The sequence below is a fragment of the Silurus meridionalis genome, chromosome 6 (assembly GCF_014805685.1).
Source record: "Silurus meridionalis isolate SWU-2019-XX chromosome 6, ASM1480568v1, whole genome shotgun sequence".
Lineage (NCBI taxonomy): Eukaryota > Metazoa > Chordata > Actinopteri > Siluriformes > Siluridae > Silurus > Silurus meridionalis.
The window spans coordinates 24,197,739-24,213,674 of NC_060889.1; the positions used below are offsets into that span (position 1 = coordinate 24,197,739).

Below are 15,936 nucleotides of genomic sequence, written 5' to 3' on the forward strand. Positions count from 1 at the left end.
TTTACCCCATTTTATTCCCTCATGCCGGACGGTCGTTAAAAGCATTTCACTGCATGTCGTACCCTGTATGTATGTGTATGTGACAAATAAAATTTGATTTGATTTGATTTGATTTAAAGTAAATTAGGGAGAGAATTGTGGAATAGAGTCTGCTATCACTTTAAGAGCAGAAGTACAGTTACACATCCTGGGAAGGGCAGACGAGCTGAGCTCCAAGGAATCTATTCTGAAGCCTCCATCCAGGATCTTGCAGTCTGTCATTCCTGCAGTCCAAATACTCCAATGAGTTCTAATATTTTACAATGAGTTTTAATTCTACATAGAAAAAAGCATGGCACCATTTTTTATGTTCTCTTTAGAAATGTTAGATGTTTGTATGAGTGTCTTGTTTGAGTCGTCCTTCATTTAGCAACTGGAATGTTTTACTTGTGTATGTGAGATCATTAAACTTTGTCTTTTATATTGATCCTCATGTCTCTTTACCATCCACAGTAACAAACCTTGTGCCCTGTTTCTATTGGGTATTTACTTTCCCTTTCTTTAAAGGAGTGGTGTAGTCGCATTGCTTCATCAAACTCCTCTTAAGAGATTATTAGTATTAGTAGTGTTTCCTTCCCCTCCCTTCACCTCACCACATATCATTTTATTCACTTTTAGTAAATTATAAAATCTTTATATTAATCTGGCTGGTTTACAGTATAAATACAGCTGACTGTAAGAAGTTAAGACTTTCAGGATTTTCTGAAGTTTTAGTCTCTGCATTAGATGTAATTTTGAAAAGTTTGATGCTCATTAAAACTTATGGAAACCTGATCATTAAATAAACTACATAACTGGATAATGGATAGTTTTCTCTTAAACCCCCAATAAAAGTAAAGAGGCTTGTTTTTTTTTATGCATAAATAATGTGTACAAGTTTGTGTAGATAATTCCTACTAGTTATTGACTTAATACAAATAAAAAACTTTTTTCATTAAATTATTTTTATTAAAACAAACAAAAGCAGACAGTTACAGAAAATCACAATAAAACTTAAATGCCCAGGAAGTTAAGATATTTAAATAATAAGCAACGTCCCATTTATTTACAAATATTACACACACTGAACATTTATCCCTGAGTAAATGATATCTAGAGAATAATAATATTAAAATAGTCTTATAGCTAAAAGCACAATGTGAAAAGGAAATAAATAAAAGTTATACAAAAAATATATCAGAAATAAAAAGTAAATAATTGAAACTCCTGATTAGAAATTGTACTTTAATTGTACTTACTAACAGCATGTACATGAATATTGTCGGGATTAAGATGTTCATGATTTGGCCACTAGAGGTCCTCAGTGCTTCCTCCATGTGTTTTCTCTGTATGTTAAATAGTCACTGCTGCCTGCGTCCTGTTCCCGCTGTGTGTTCAACTTCCACAGGTTTATAGTTTCTTGGTTTGAACTCGGGTTGAATGAAACAAGTCTAAATCCTCACAGAGTGTGTTCTCTTACACTGAAAACTGTTATGTAAAAGCTAAATTATGAAATAAAAACCTGCCATTTAACACTCAGAAAGATGTTTCAGCTTCTATCACTCTGTATGGTCTGTTATCATCAGGTTCAGCTGTAAAACACAATCATGAACACTTCAAATGAGTCTCTTATTAAATGTGAGGGTTTTATGTGATGGTTAATGAAGATTCTTACTTTGAGCTCTGTAGCATTTCACTGCCAGAATGAAGGTCACCAGCACATACACAGAGACTGTTACTGCACTGCTGAGGAGCTTCAGAACCGACAGTGACGCTGCAGAACCTGTTTACATTGGAGAGAGAAATACTGATATAAATAAATATATAAATACAATTATACAAAGCATTCATTTGCTGTTCATACATTTAAATTTAATGCCAAAATACAATTCTCTGTCTAAGTGTGAGAAACTTTCTAAATTAATATGATCATTTTTGAAACATTTAATTTAGCATTAGGAAAATTATTATAATAAATATATTTGCTTCTTCTTATTGATTATGTAGAAAAAAAATTATATAATCTAATACAGTTTAGTTTGTAAAATTCACACTTTCTATCAGACAGTGTTGTATTATTGAACATGAGGTGATGGGCAGGTTCACACTTCTCAGGTTAGTCACAGACTGTAGCTGGTTGTCTGTACAGTGTCTAATGTGGGCTTTAATAAATAGTATTCAGGCCTGAAATGTATTATGATTATTGATGGATACTCATCAACACAGAGTCTAAACCAACCACACTGATAATCACTCAGCATATTTCCCTCTTCTACAGTACTTCACCTACAACCTAATGTTTATTTTAACATTTATTAATTTCTACAAAAAAATAATTGACTAGAGCCATAATTTTTTTCTGATGTCTGAAGAGTATTTTAGATGAATATTTGAATAATTTTCTCACCTCTGACTGAAATCCAGCTTTTTGGTGACTCTCCTCTCTCTGGATGTTTACAGTGGTAGAAACCTTCATCTGACTTTGACACACTGCTGATGGTCATCACTCCTGTAGTCTGATTCTGGATGATTGAATCATTTTTATAGAATGCATTACCAGTTGAGATCTTTGTGTTGTGATATAAACAGTGTAAAGTCAGAGGATTTCCCTCAGTTACAGGATGGACAGGACTGTCCAGGATCACATCACCATCTGTAGGAAAGAGAAAGAACAATGTTTTTGCCTGGAAGGGTGTATGTACAATTACAGTATTACTCTAACAGTGGTACACTAAGTTCAGTTAAGATTTACTGCAGTGTTTTTAGTCACAAAATACTACATTCATTTTCATGTTTTATTTTAAAGGTAAGACATAGTTTAACTTTTTCAGAATAGTTTTTTATGTTAGATCTGCTTTATGTATTAAATTCTACTGATGAGAAGTGATAAAGACTCACTGTGTACTGTGATGTTGACAGAATCACTGCGTTCTCCAGATTCAGACTGACACCAGTAAACTCCAGTGTGTGATGGAGAGAGGGAGCTGATGTTACATGTAGATCCTGAAACTGATGAACAATCAAGCGATGCCTCACTGTGTGTGTATCTTCTCACTGTCCATCCAGTAGAGTGGTAATCTGGTAATCACAGCTCAGTGAGAGAGAGTCAGCAGTAAAGTGTTGAGTTCTGCTGGGATTGATGATCAGAGACACTGCAGGAGATTCACCTGTTCATAATTATATAAATATTATTCATCTTTTCTGAGTGAGTTCAAAGTGCTGCATTGTGCCACAGATGAGACACACACACACACACACACACACACACACACACACACACACATAAAATTAATTGAGATTATTTCTGCAATTTTTTCACACTCAGTGGTCCTGTATAAATGTTAAACCCCCTATTTTATACATTCACACAACCATAATCATGGGGAAATTATTAGTATAATAACAGTATTTGTTCTCTGTATGTAGGTGTGTAAATATAAATAACTTTGTTACTAATCAGCTCTGTTGTTAACTTGTTCTGTGTAATTCATTCACATACTCACCACTAACATTTACCCAGAGTGCATCACTGTAGTGTGTGTAGTAGACTGGGTTTCCTCTTCCAGCTCTGCATCTGTACTGACCTCCATCAGAGACACTGACTGATCTAAAGAAGTAAAGATGTATTTCAGTCTCGGTTTCACGTCTCTGTGTGTCTTTGCTCCAGTAAAACTTCCATCCAGCAGACTGCAGCTTCAGTGTACAGTTAAGAACCACTGGGTTTCCTGTCAGTGCAGCTCCTTTAAGATCTGATGTAAGTTCAGGTTTAGGTTTTTCTGTTAGAGACAAAACACACAGTTCAGAACATTCGTTACTAATCACCACTTTACTAACATCTCAGCTAAACAATAACTCGGCTTACATATTTTTTTTCTCCTATATTACTTATATTATTATTATTAGCATAGTAAAGATAATCATGTTCACATTTATAGACTAATGGGAAACTGACCAAAGATCACAATACAAAGTTAATAAATAATACATTCTAGAAGCAAAATACTACTGTCAGGAAACTACTGAGTGATTGAAAAAGAAGCCTTATCTTACAGAGCCTTGTATTTGTATGTGAGAGAGCATATATGTGGATGTTTATTCTGACCATAACCCTCTAATGTTATAATATTTCTTACAGAACCTGAGAAAGCTGTTAATATCTACAGCCCTAAACTTAAATATAAAACACATCAGAATATGTGATATTGAACTGACCAGGCTAATTAGTGGTGTATACATAAACATAAATACATGCTGACTGACACTTAAACCGTTTTTCTGAACAGTTTTATTCTCATGTTAAATAAACTGTATTATGCTTGTGCTTTGTGTTGTGTGTCTCCCATTTTTTGTTACAATTGTAAGGTGGGAACCACCTACTGTTCCAATGGCGGTCTCCAGAGGCGTGGCAAAGGATTCTCGCGCGTTTTAGTCTTTCCTTTCACATTAGATAATAGATATGTATTTATGCATTTCTTCATTTTGGTTATTAATCTCTTATCTGACTCCAATTAAATAAAATATAATTAATGTTTGCATAGGTTGTTATTTTACTAATAGTATAATTTGGATGGATGTTTGTTTAGTTATTCTGATTAAGCTCTGGTATCACACTCGTTCATTTGGTTCTCATAGTCGCACATGATCCTAGTATGGGCCTTATAATTAATATTCTGGTCAACGGTCATAAGTGAATCAGTATTGGTCGCTGCCAGAGGTTGGACTATACGCTTAAGCGGCCGCTTTCTGCGTGCTCAACTTTAAACATACCTTATTTAGTCCCCTTAGAGGTGACACTTAATTATTACAATAATTATTTCTAACCAAAGGTAATGAATAGAATAATATTAAAATATTCAGAGGTTGAGGCTAGAGTGATCAGAAATGTTACTTTAAACAGAAATACATATTGTTAGCCTCCACGCTTCTAAGTACACTTAAACTAACGCCAAGTGCTAGTCATATCTCTCAAAATGTATTATTCACTATCTAACTGGGATTTAGGCCGATCCTAGCCTGATTTCATTCCTTACGGTAACTACGGATGCAACGTTATTACTTGCAGTGTCAACATTTACCGAGCAACACAAATAAAATAAAATAAAATCACACATAACAATTTATTAACCAGGTAAGAAAATCACAATTCAAAGCCAATTCATAGTTCAATTAAAATATAACACAAATACAAACCAATAGTATTTACATTTAAACAGGAAATATAAAACCTGTCATACCTGGTAAAAAAACGACATACAGTAGTTGTGCAGGAGATCTGTTTACAGATTCCCTGAAATGTTGGTCAGTTCTCCTTAAATACCCAAATAGAATAAACATTATGTAAACATTATTTATCAATGGGAGTTTGCATTGATTGGTTCTTACAGACCTGTGGGAGGCACCTTGCCTGTATACATTTGTAGTGGGGCATGCCCCTTGTATAGAATGTTTTCTTAACTCTATTAAACCTTTTTTATTATTTGTTTTATTGCTGTGGGAATGGGACCTGTGTACCAGTCATGATAAAACCTTTGTAATGAAATGAAACATGAACATTTTCCATCGTTATTTACATGCAATATGACCTTTCTTACACATAATCATCTGGTGTGCTGTAGAATGTCCTGTGTTGAGAATGTAACAAGGAAAAGAGGGGTAGAGGGGTCAAACATTTGTCTGCAGATCTACCATTTGTATGGAGATGTGGTGTTTGAAGACCAAGGGTAGCTCTCCGGGGAGCCTACTGTATTCCAGATAAAGTTCTGGTTCTCGAGAGGGGTGTTGTGGGGTCTTGGTCCCCTGCTGTGAGTCCTGGAGGAAACTTGTGTTGTAAAGAGTTCTCTTTTGATGTTCTTGTTGCCTCGGGGACCTACAGGGTACACACACTGCACTCTCGGGCATCCATGCTGTGTTCTTGGGGAGGGCTGACCTTTTTGTCAGGATCAAGCAAAAGTCTTACACAATGAACACTTCTGTTTACCTGCAGAACACTTTTACAATTCAAAGGTCTTTACAGTTAATACCAGTTTCTTTCACCTCAAAGTATTACTACATTATCTCACTGTTTTACTGTCTCCAGCATACAATTCAAAAACAAGACAACTAGTTGTATTATTAAACAGCTAACAGATATCAGTAAAACTCAACAACACAAAAGAGAAGTCAAATAAATGTCCTTCAGTGTGTATGCATGCTTCATCTGCATTTCATAACACAGGGTAGAGATAATTTTACAGTATGGATGTGTCAGAATTCCATCTCTACAGAATCCACAGTTTGTTTCTTGTGTGTGCGTGTGTGTGTGGTCAAATGGACTTTGGTCAAATGGACATTAATTTGTTTACCCAAAAAAGCTCCAGCTGCCCATGTGATAAGTTTTTAGTAAAAATATGTTTATATGTTGTCTGTACTGATACATTACATACCAATGTGTGTTAACATGTTATTTGTGAACCTGCAATCATTTTACCTCATTCTAGTTTCCTGTCTCTAATCCCACAGCCTGAGTTTGTGCTGTTTCAGCTTGTCAATAAAAATAATGTGTATTATTTTAATGAAGCTTCCAGTTCAAGCTTTCTTTTGCCAACATCCTTAAGAGCATAATTTTATCTCCCACAAGTAAATTGTATGGAACCAAACAAGGCTGACAAAATACTCAAGTCAGCATGTTGTGTAAACTAAACAAGCAAAACAGAGGAGCCCAGTTTCATGGCATTGTGTGATATAGTAACGAAATTAAATCTATTGATTCGCATTTACAGACACAAATTTTCCTCTTATTTTTGTGTCACTCAGCACAACTTTACATGTAATGTTCAGTAGGAAATATCTTTAGTGCATCCGCCACATTTTTCTTTCCACCACTGGATACCACAGAGCTGTATTGATTTTTCTCATTTGTTATTAATTTTTTTAATCTTTAAGCACTAATACTCAACATTCAAGCAGAAGATTTTATCTTTGTTTTTATTGCTTTATATTCTGTAAGCTATACTTAACCCAGCCATTGGGGTTGCACAAGCCAGTGCACTCTTAGTGCCGGTCCCAAGCACGGACAAATGGGGAGGGTTGCGTTTTGAAGGGCATCCAGCATAGAAACATGTGCCAAATTGAACATGTGGATCACTAATATGGATTATCCTTGTAGCTAATGGGAGAAGCTAAAAATACCGTATATATATAGTGTAACCCACTAGGAAATAATTCTAGAATATAGAGGGTTAGTTTGTTTACAATTAGATGATTAGCTCTGGATGAGACTAAATTAATGGTTTATTCCAAGTCACAGAATATGTGTGCTTGTCTCTTTAAGAGTGCCGCTAATGGTAGCAAGGTTGATTGGTGTGTACATGTGAAAAATGTGTTTGACACAACAAGTTAAATTGGTCTTTATTTTACTTGTTTGCTATTGGTTAATCCCAGGTTTCCCGGAAAATCTAGAATTTGTGTGGAGAGAGAAAAAAAGGAGAGACGGTGCTGCTAGGAGGCTGATCGGATTGGTTAAACTAAAAATTTGCAGTAATAAGAGTGAATTATTTAATAACTCGTTGTATAATTTACTTAAAGTGTAGAGTGTGTGTGTTAATACACTGATTGTTTTTTGTTTTATGTGTTAAGTTTACCGTGTGGACTTTTCCCTCATGGCGATTAGCTAATAAGCAAGCAATTAGTGAGGAAACGGACTCAGTTTAGTGGTATACTAAGAAATTAACTCAAAAGAAGGAGAAAAGGACTGGTATTGAGGAGAAATTGGGAGATTCTGCTTAGAAGATCACATACTGATCCTGATCATAGCGATTTTCTTGTGGCTGTATTGGAGAGTGACACATAGGCTGGTTCTCTTTGCCAGGCAAAACGCAGGACGAGGATCGGAGGAGGCTTACCACTGGTTTTGCCGTCATTGCTCAGAGTTCTAAGGGAGTTAAGGTACCCTTTTCGTTTTTATATGTTTCGGTGAGTGAAGAGGCCAGTTTTCTGTTTTCACGGCCACTACGTACCCGAGCCACGATTCAGGTCAGCTACTGAGTGTGTGTGCGTGCGTGTGGGCCCACAGGTTACTTTTTAAATAGTTCACATTGTGCACTAAGGAACTTTGTGTAACAATAATAATCAGACTTCTAGTGAAAGAGTTTCATACATTTGACAACAAGTGTGTGTGTATACAGACACCGAAGTAATCGCTACATCACGCTAAAAAACGTTTTACAATAAACTGTTTAATAAAATGATTAAACAGAAGCACACCATCTTATTAGAAAAGAAAAGAACAAAATTTGAAAGATATTTAAATAATAAGCAATATATATAAAATACTCCTGAGTAAATGATATCTAGAGCATAAAAAGTAATATATTAAAATAGTCATTAGCTAAAAGTGAAAAGAAAAAAAAAAGTTATACAAACAATATATCAGAAATAGAAATATTTGAGAAAAAAAAAAATTGAAACTCCTGATTAGACATTGTACTTAAATTGTACTTACTAACAGTATGTACACGAATATTGTTGGGTTTTAGATTTTCAAAAGGCAAAGCAATATTGTAATGATTTGAACAAAAGTAGGGAAATACAGTGCAACTTACACACCATTTCACATCACCAAAAAAACATGTGCACACAAAGGAAATGTAGTAAATTAAAATACAATTCATGTATAAGCTAAATGATGAAACAAACACGTGCCATTTAACACTCAGAAAGATGTTTCAGCTTCTATCACTCTGTATGGTCTGTTGTTGTCATCAGGTTCAGCTGTAAAACATTTTAAATTAGTCTTTTATTAAATGTTAGGGTATCATTTAATGGTTAAGAAAAATTCTTACTTTGAGCTCTGTAACATTTCACTGCCAGAATGAAGGTCATCAGAACATACAAAAAGGCTGTTACTACACTGCTGAGGAGCTTCAGAACTGACAGTGACGCTGCAGAATCTGTTTGAATTGGAGGGAGAAATACTGATAAATAAATATATAAATACAATTATACAAAGCATTAATTAGATGGTCATACATTTGAAATTAATGCCAAAATACAATTCTCTGTCTACGTGTGAGAAACTGTTTCTAAATCAATATGATCATTTTGGAACATTTTATTGAGCATTAGGACAGTTAAAAGAAATATATTTGCTTTTTCCTATTGATTATGTAGAAAAAATGCATAATCTCCTAATACAAAGTTTAGTTTGTAAAATTCACACTTTCTATCAGACAGTGTTGTATTATTTAACATGAGGTGACGGGCAGGTTCACACTTCTCAGGTTAGTCACAGACTGTAGCTGGTTGTTTGTACAGTGTCTATACTACACAACACAGAGTCTAAACCAACCACACAGATAATCACTCAGCATATTTCTCTCTTTCTACAGTACTTTAAATACAACCTAATGTTTATTTTAAAACTGATTAAATTCTACACTATAAATTCCAAAAAAACAATAAATATTTTGACTTACTTTCAAGTAGCTTGAAAAGTGTAAATGACTAAAGTCATTATAAATACTTTCTAATGTCTGAAGAATTGAAGAATATGTTTAAATGACTATGAATAATTTCTCACCTCTGACTGAAATCCAGCTTTTTGGTGACTCTTCCCTCTCTGGATGTTTACAGTGGTAGAAACCTTCATCTGACTTTGACACACTGCTGATGGTCATCACTCCTGTAGTCTGGTTCTGGATGATTGAATAATTTTTATAGAAATCAATACCAGTTGAGATGTTTGTGTTGCGATATAAACAGTGTAAAGTCAGAGGATTTCCCTCAGTAACAGGATGTACAGGACTATCCAGGATCACATCACCATCTGTAGAAAAAGAAAGGCATTAATAAAAACACAAAGTGTGCAAAAGTATAATTTTATATAATTTTATATAATTTTAATAATTTTAATAATAATATTCAATTCTATTACAATGCAAAATGCTGAATCCTCTATAAAGAACACTTTATATCAGGTAACTACTAGGCTATAATAACATGTGCTAAGCTAAATAAATGATCTGAGCATGTGTCTGTTTGTTGCTAAGTGGTAAGTTTTTTAAATAATACATATGTGCAGCAGGTATGTACAAAAATATAACTACATATCTATCTAGGATACATATTTATATAAAAATGTCTGTGAATGGTAGATTTTCATGTCTGTACTTACTCCTGATCTGTATTTATTTTTACTGGTACTTCGTATAAATTATGACTACAGGAAAGAGGTCACATGACAAAAACAGATCAATGAATATTGAAATCTACAACAAACTGCACTGTAGGAAATCACTGGTTCTCTTTCAGGAACTTGAGCCCATGCCCATGCGATTGCTCCGCTCCCGGCAAGCACTCCTCAAGAAGGGTTCCCCCACTCCTCACAGTTCTGGTCCCGCTCTCGCTGAGGCAGAGCGGCGTTCTTGTTCCTGGGGTTCGCTGGAACCTAGCAGAAGGTTTGGAGACGGGCCATTTCTCCTACCTCCTCTGCCCAGTCCAGCTCTCGTTGACAGGCTTCAGAAGCAGGCTTCAAAAGCCATGAGAGCAAGCAGCTCCGCTTCTCTTTCTCCGTCGAGGAGGGACAGGCTCTTGCAAACCCAACAGTGAGGAGCTCCTGGAGGTTGTGACATGTGCCATCCAGAAGCTGGATATAATTTGGCCGGCCGATAAGTATAAAGCCCCTCCATCCAGTAAGCTCGACGTGCGCTTTTTGCTCCTGGTGTCACAGCCTCTGCGATAGGGCCTGCCATTTTCCCCTGGGCGCAGCCTTTCTCGACCCGCCCCTTCTGCCACAAGGCCGCAGTGTATTCCAACGTCCTGGGTCTTAGGGATTATGGCTATGGTGTCATGCCATGGTTTAAAGAGACTCTAACAGGCTATCTCTCCCCAGGTGTGGCATCTTCTCTTAGTCCCCTGACACTACCCATCAAGCCCTTGCCTACTAAATTGGCGCTGGTGGGGAGGGCTTACACCTCAGCAGGTCAGGCCGCTGGATATCTGCACACCATGTATGTGGTACAGGCACACCAAGCCGACCTGCTGCGGGATCTGGATGTGGGATGTGGATGGCCGGATACAAGAGCCACTAAAGAGACGTCTAAGGCATTTGGCTGGTCTATGGCTGCACTAACTACCACAGAGAGACATCTGTGGCTCACCCAAATCGAAATCCCTGACAGGGACAAGGCCGTGCTGCTGGTTGCCCCACTCTTGCCCTCAGGCCTTTTCAGCCACACCATAAGTTCAGTAGTTGAAAGGTTTCAGGAAGCCAAAAAGCAATCACCGCCATTCCAGCAGTACCTCCCATGCTGCCCTCAATGGGGCGGCTTGGTAGGAGCAGCCCCAACCTCAACCCAGCACTTCCTAATGGCAAGTGCAGAGACAAAGTGTCACAACGCGCTCTTCTGCTTGTGTGTAATCCGCGCTGCGCCTTGGGCCAAAGCCCTGTGCAGTGACAGATCTGAGGACTGTCATCTCCGAAGAGGGGCTTTGGCTAAAAGGTCCTCACTGGACCTGTGGAGAGGGTGACCAGAGGGCGTTTAGCCTTTTCTCTGTGCCTGTTTCCCTCCGGCCCTTTCAGGGACCTGGCCTGTTAACCCTGCCACGAAAAGTGCTTCCAGGCATGGTCAGCTCTATCGAGCTCCCTCCTTGGTTACCGCCCGGCATCGTTGAGGACCAGGAGGCTTTGCCTTTAGAGCCGCATCAGGGCACTGTCCTGGCTCTAGACACACTGGAGGTTAGAGCCCCACTTTTGTGGTTTGTGAGCAGGCCTTGGTCTTGGAACAAGAAGGAGACACTCTCCTGAAGAAGAAGGTCATCCAGGTGGTCCCTCTGTCAGACAGAATGCCCAGGTTCTACAGCCAGTACTTAATAGTTCCCAAAAAGGACGGTGGGTTGCGTCCTATCCTAGATCTTCGTTCCGATCTGAGGACTGGTTTGTCACGGTAGATCTAAAGGATGCATACTTTCATGTACCCACACTCCCTTCTTACAGGAAGGTCCTGAGGTTTGCTTTTGGGGTCAAATTGTATCAATATCAGGTCCTCCCGATCGCCCTTGCCTTATCACACCACAACTTCACGAAATGTGTCGATGCAGCTCTGGCCCCCCCTGGGATTTCAGGGCATCCGTATCCTCAACTATATCGATGATCGGTTGATATTAGCTCGATCAGAGCAGTTAGCAGTCCGGCATCGAGATGTCATTCTCACTCTCATGAAGGAACTGGGGTTTCGGCTGAATGCCGGGAAGAGTGTGCTTTCTCATCACAGAGAACCACCTATCTCTGCGGCATATGGGATTCGACGACTATGTGTGCGCAGTTTTCCTCTGCCCGCTTTGTTTCGATCCTTACGCGGTCAGGAATGTCAGAGAAGGGCAGTCACTCACTGTCAGGCAGTTTCAGTGTGCTTTCAGTGTGCTTTAGCTCTATCTTGAATCTACTCTCTTCTGGTAAGGTAGGATTCTAACTTTGTATATCTATTTAACTCAGTTGATTCTAGAGTGTTGGTCTGTGCTTATTAGTTTGGTCAGGTGATTAATCAGGAGTAGTTTCAGTCTCACTTGAGGTGTGAATTGTGGGCAGGGCTTACTCACTTATATTGAAGGTGTAACCAGCTCAATCTTCAGTGTGCTTTAGCTCTATCTTGAATCTACTCTCTTCTGGTAAGGTAGGATTCTAAATTTGTATATCTATTTAACTCAGTTGATTCTAGAGTGTTGGTTTGTGCTTATTAGTTTGGTCAGGTGATTAATCAAGAGTAGTTTCAGTCTCACTTGAGGTGTGAATTGTGGGCAGGGCTTACTCACTTATATTGAAGGTGTAACCAGCTCAATCTTCAGTGTGCTTTAGCTCTATCTTGAATCTACTCTCTTCTGGTAAGGTAGGATTCTAACTTTGTATATCTATTTAACTCAGTTGATTCTAAAGTGTTGGTCTGTGCTTATTAGTTTGGTCAGGTGATTAATCAGGAGTAGTTTCAGTTGAGGTGTGAATTGTGGGCAGGGCTTACTCACTTATATTGAAAGCACTCCGCTACAGACTATACCAGTCTGGGTTCAAAGTGGCACATTCCACAGAGACGGCTCTATTGGCTGTTTCTGAGAAACTACATGCTGCTCGGTCAGCCAAGCTGTCATCTGTACTTATCTTTCTGGACCTTTCAGCAGCATTTGACACAGTCAACCACAAGACACTTTTGTCAACCTTCAAGAACCTTGGTATCTGTGGAACAGCATGGGAATGGTTTGCTTCCTACCTGGAAGGTCGCTCATACCAGGTAACATGGAGGGGATCCACATCTGCCCCATGCAGACTCACCACCGGTGTCCCACAAGGCTCTGTACTTGCTCCCCTCCTTTTCTCCCTCTATACCCACTCCATTGGTGAAGTCATATCCTTACATGGGTTTTCTTATCACTGCTATGCAGATGACACTCAACTCATCTTTTCTTTCCCTCCATCAGATACCACAGCCTCCGCTCGGATCTCAGCATGCTTGTCAGACATATCTTTATGGATGAGTGCTCACCAACTTAAACTCAACCCCAGCAAAACAGAACTGCTGGTCATCCCAGGTGATTCATCCCCAGGTCAAGATCTACAAATAACACTTCAGGACTTCCTGCTCTCCCCTTCAGCCACTGCTTGTAACTTTGGGGTAACTATGGACAATGAACTGTCTTTTTTCCCACATGTCGCTAATGTTGCTCGTTCTTGTCGATTTCTTCTCTATAACATCCGAAGGATTCGACCATTTCTGTCCATACAGGCTGCCCAGATGCTTGTTCAGTCTCTTGTCATTTCAAGGCTTGACTACTGCAACTCTCTGCTGGCAGGTCTCCCCTGAACGCTATTCGTCCACTGCAAATGATCCAAAATGCAGCTGCACGACTTGTGTTCAATCAGCCCAAGTTTTCCCACACCACCCCACTGCTGCGCTCCCTTCACTGGCTTCCAGTAGCTGCACGTATCAGATTTAAAATACTGATGCTTGCTTACAAGGCCAAAAATGTACCAGCACTATCTTACCTCAGTGACCTCATCACATCTCGCACTGCACCACGCTGTCTGAGATCCTCCAGCACTGCTCGATTGGTACCACCTTCTCACAGAATGAGAGGTAAGTACAATTCAAGGCTCTTCTCTGTTCTGGCACCAATGTGGTGGAATGAACTTCCCCTAGATGTCCGTACAGCAGAGTCCCTGATTATCTTTAAGCGACGACTGACGACCTACCTCTTCCTGAAATACCTAAATTAGCACTTTCCAAGTTTGTAGAATTCAAGTTATATTTATATTGAGTTTGTAATCTTGCGTACCAGTGTAGATTTATTCATTACTCTAGACAAGGGCGTCAGAGACTGCTTGAGTTCATGGCAGCAGTGTCAAATGTCATTCCACTTGGCCTCCTGTACATGAGTGTCCCTCATGTACATCCTGTACATGAGTGTTCCTCAAGACCTTTGCAATGCTGCAGGCTGGTTCACCCTTTTCACCTTTGTAAGGTTTTACAACCTTGACCTCTGTGACCTATGTCCTTCGACCTTCACACAAGTCAGGGACTGGTCAGTGTGGTGGTATTGGACTCTTGTTTTCAAAGCGTTCCGACACAGCTTGAGTTCCTGAAAGGTAACGTCTCTAGGTTAAGTATGTAACCCTGGAATGAAACGTTGCGTCTCTATGAAACACCTCCAGTGTCCCTTCAGTGCTTTTTCTCGGTTACAGAAGCTGAAGCCGGCATCTCTCCATGTGCATTTTTACTTCCTGGAAGTGAAATCACCCCGCCGGTGACAGCCTTCCTTCAATTTTGACACTTTTTACACTCAGAGCATGGACAATGCAGTCACATTCCCAAAGTGTTCTAATGCAGCATATCATTCCCTCGGGGAACCAGGGTTACATACATAACCTAGAGACATTATACTGGTAAGTCTTTAAACCTTTTGTTTAATATCCAATGTAGCATTAATATGACAGTTATTCTAGTGTTCAATTTTGTTATAAGAACAGCAGTAAATTAAAAACTAGCTATGAATGAAATATATATGTAAAAGTTTTCATCATTTACTCAGGTTATAAAAACACCACTACAATGATGCAGTCATTATAACCGTGACTTACAGAATGTAACTGAGAGATACATGTCTTGAAATGTCAATGTAATTGTTCATCTGGAGTAGCTAATGACACTGTGTTCAGTAAAATATTAAGGTCCCCAATTTTTTTCAAATATTGAAATAGATTTTAGCAGAGGAGAGTAAACAAGATTTTACAATTAATTATTAAAAATATCATGTAATGTCTCTATTATTAAGAATATATTTTTATGTTTGGTCTCGTTTATGTTATATTAAATGTTACTGATGAGAAGTGATAAAGACTCACTGTGTACTGTGATGTTGACAGGATCACTGCCTTCTCCAGATTCAGACTGACACCAGTAAACTCCAGTGTGTGATGGAGAGAGGGAGCTGATGTCACATGTAGATCCTGAAACTGATGAACAATCAAGCGATGTCTCACTGTGTGTGTATCTTCTCACTGTCCATCCAGTAGAGTCTCTCTGGTCCTCACAGCTCAGTGAGAGAGAGTCAGCAGTAAAGTGTTGAGATCTGCTGGGATTGATGATCAGAGACACTGAAGGAGATTTATCTGTTAATAAATATATTAATGTTAATATATTTACATTTATGACACTGTTTTATTAAAATTAATGTTGGTGAAAATATGTAGAAAAAAGATTCAGTGTGATGAAGTCGCTGCATTGTACCAGAGTTAAATCATGAAACACAGACATACATTTTTTTCTGTACCAGTTTAGAAGTTTAATAGTCTTTCCCTTCACTCATTCACACTCGAGCTTTATACTGGGTACAATGTATTTGTTCTCTGTATGTATGTGTGTAAATATAATTTACTGTGTTTCTACCCAGATCTTC

At 38.5% G+C, this 15,936-nt stretch overlaps 2 protein-coding genes across 2 annotated transcripts in view; one reads left to right on the plus strand and one right to left on the minus strand.

The window, feature by feature from the left end:
• Positions 1-255: 255 nt before the first annotated feature.
• Positions 256-15,936, minus strand: part of LOC124387534 (vascular cell adhesion protein 1-like) — a 78,263-nt gene continuing 62,582 nt past the window's right edge. The window contains exons 12-14 of the mRNA XM_046851945.1: positions 3,522-3,832; positions 1,694-1,801; positions 256-1,610 (exon numbers count right to left, since the gene is read on the minus strand). Of these exons, the coding sequence (XP_046707901.1) occupies positions 1,555-1,610; positions 1,694-1,801; positions 3,522-3,832 (475 nt within the window). The 3' untranslated portion in view covers positions 256-1,554. The remainder of the gene's footprint in view (positions 1,611-1,693; positions 1,802-3,521; positions 3,833-15,936) is intronic.
• LOC124387240 lies at positions 10,225-15,528 on the plus strand. Its single transcript, XM_046851471.1, has 2 exons — positions 10,225-12,452; positions 15,404-15,528. The coding sequence occupies exon 1, from the start codon at positions 10,843-10,845 to the stop codon at positions 11,521-11,523; it is 681 nt and encodes a 226-aa protein (XP_046707427.1). The 5' UTR covers positions 10,225-10,842; the 3' UTR covers positions 11,524-12,452; positions 15,404-15,528.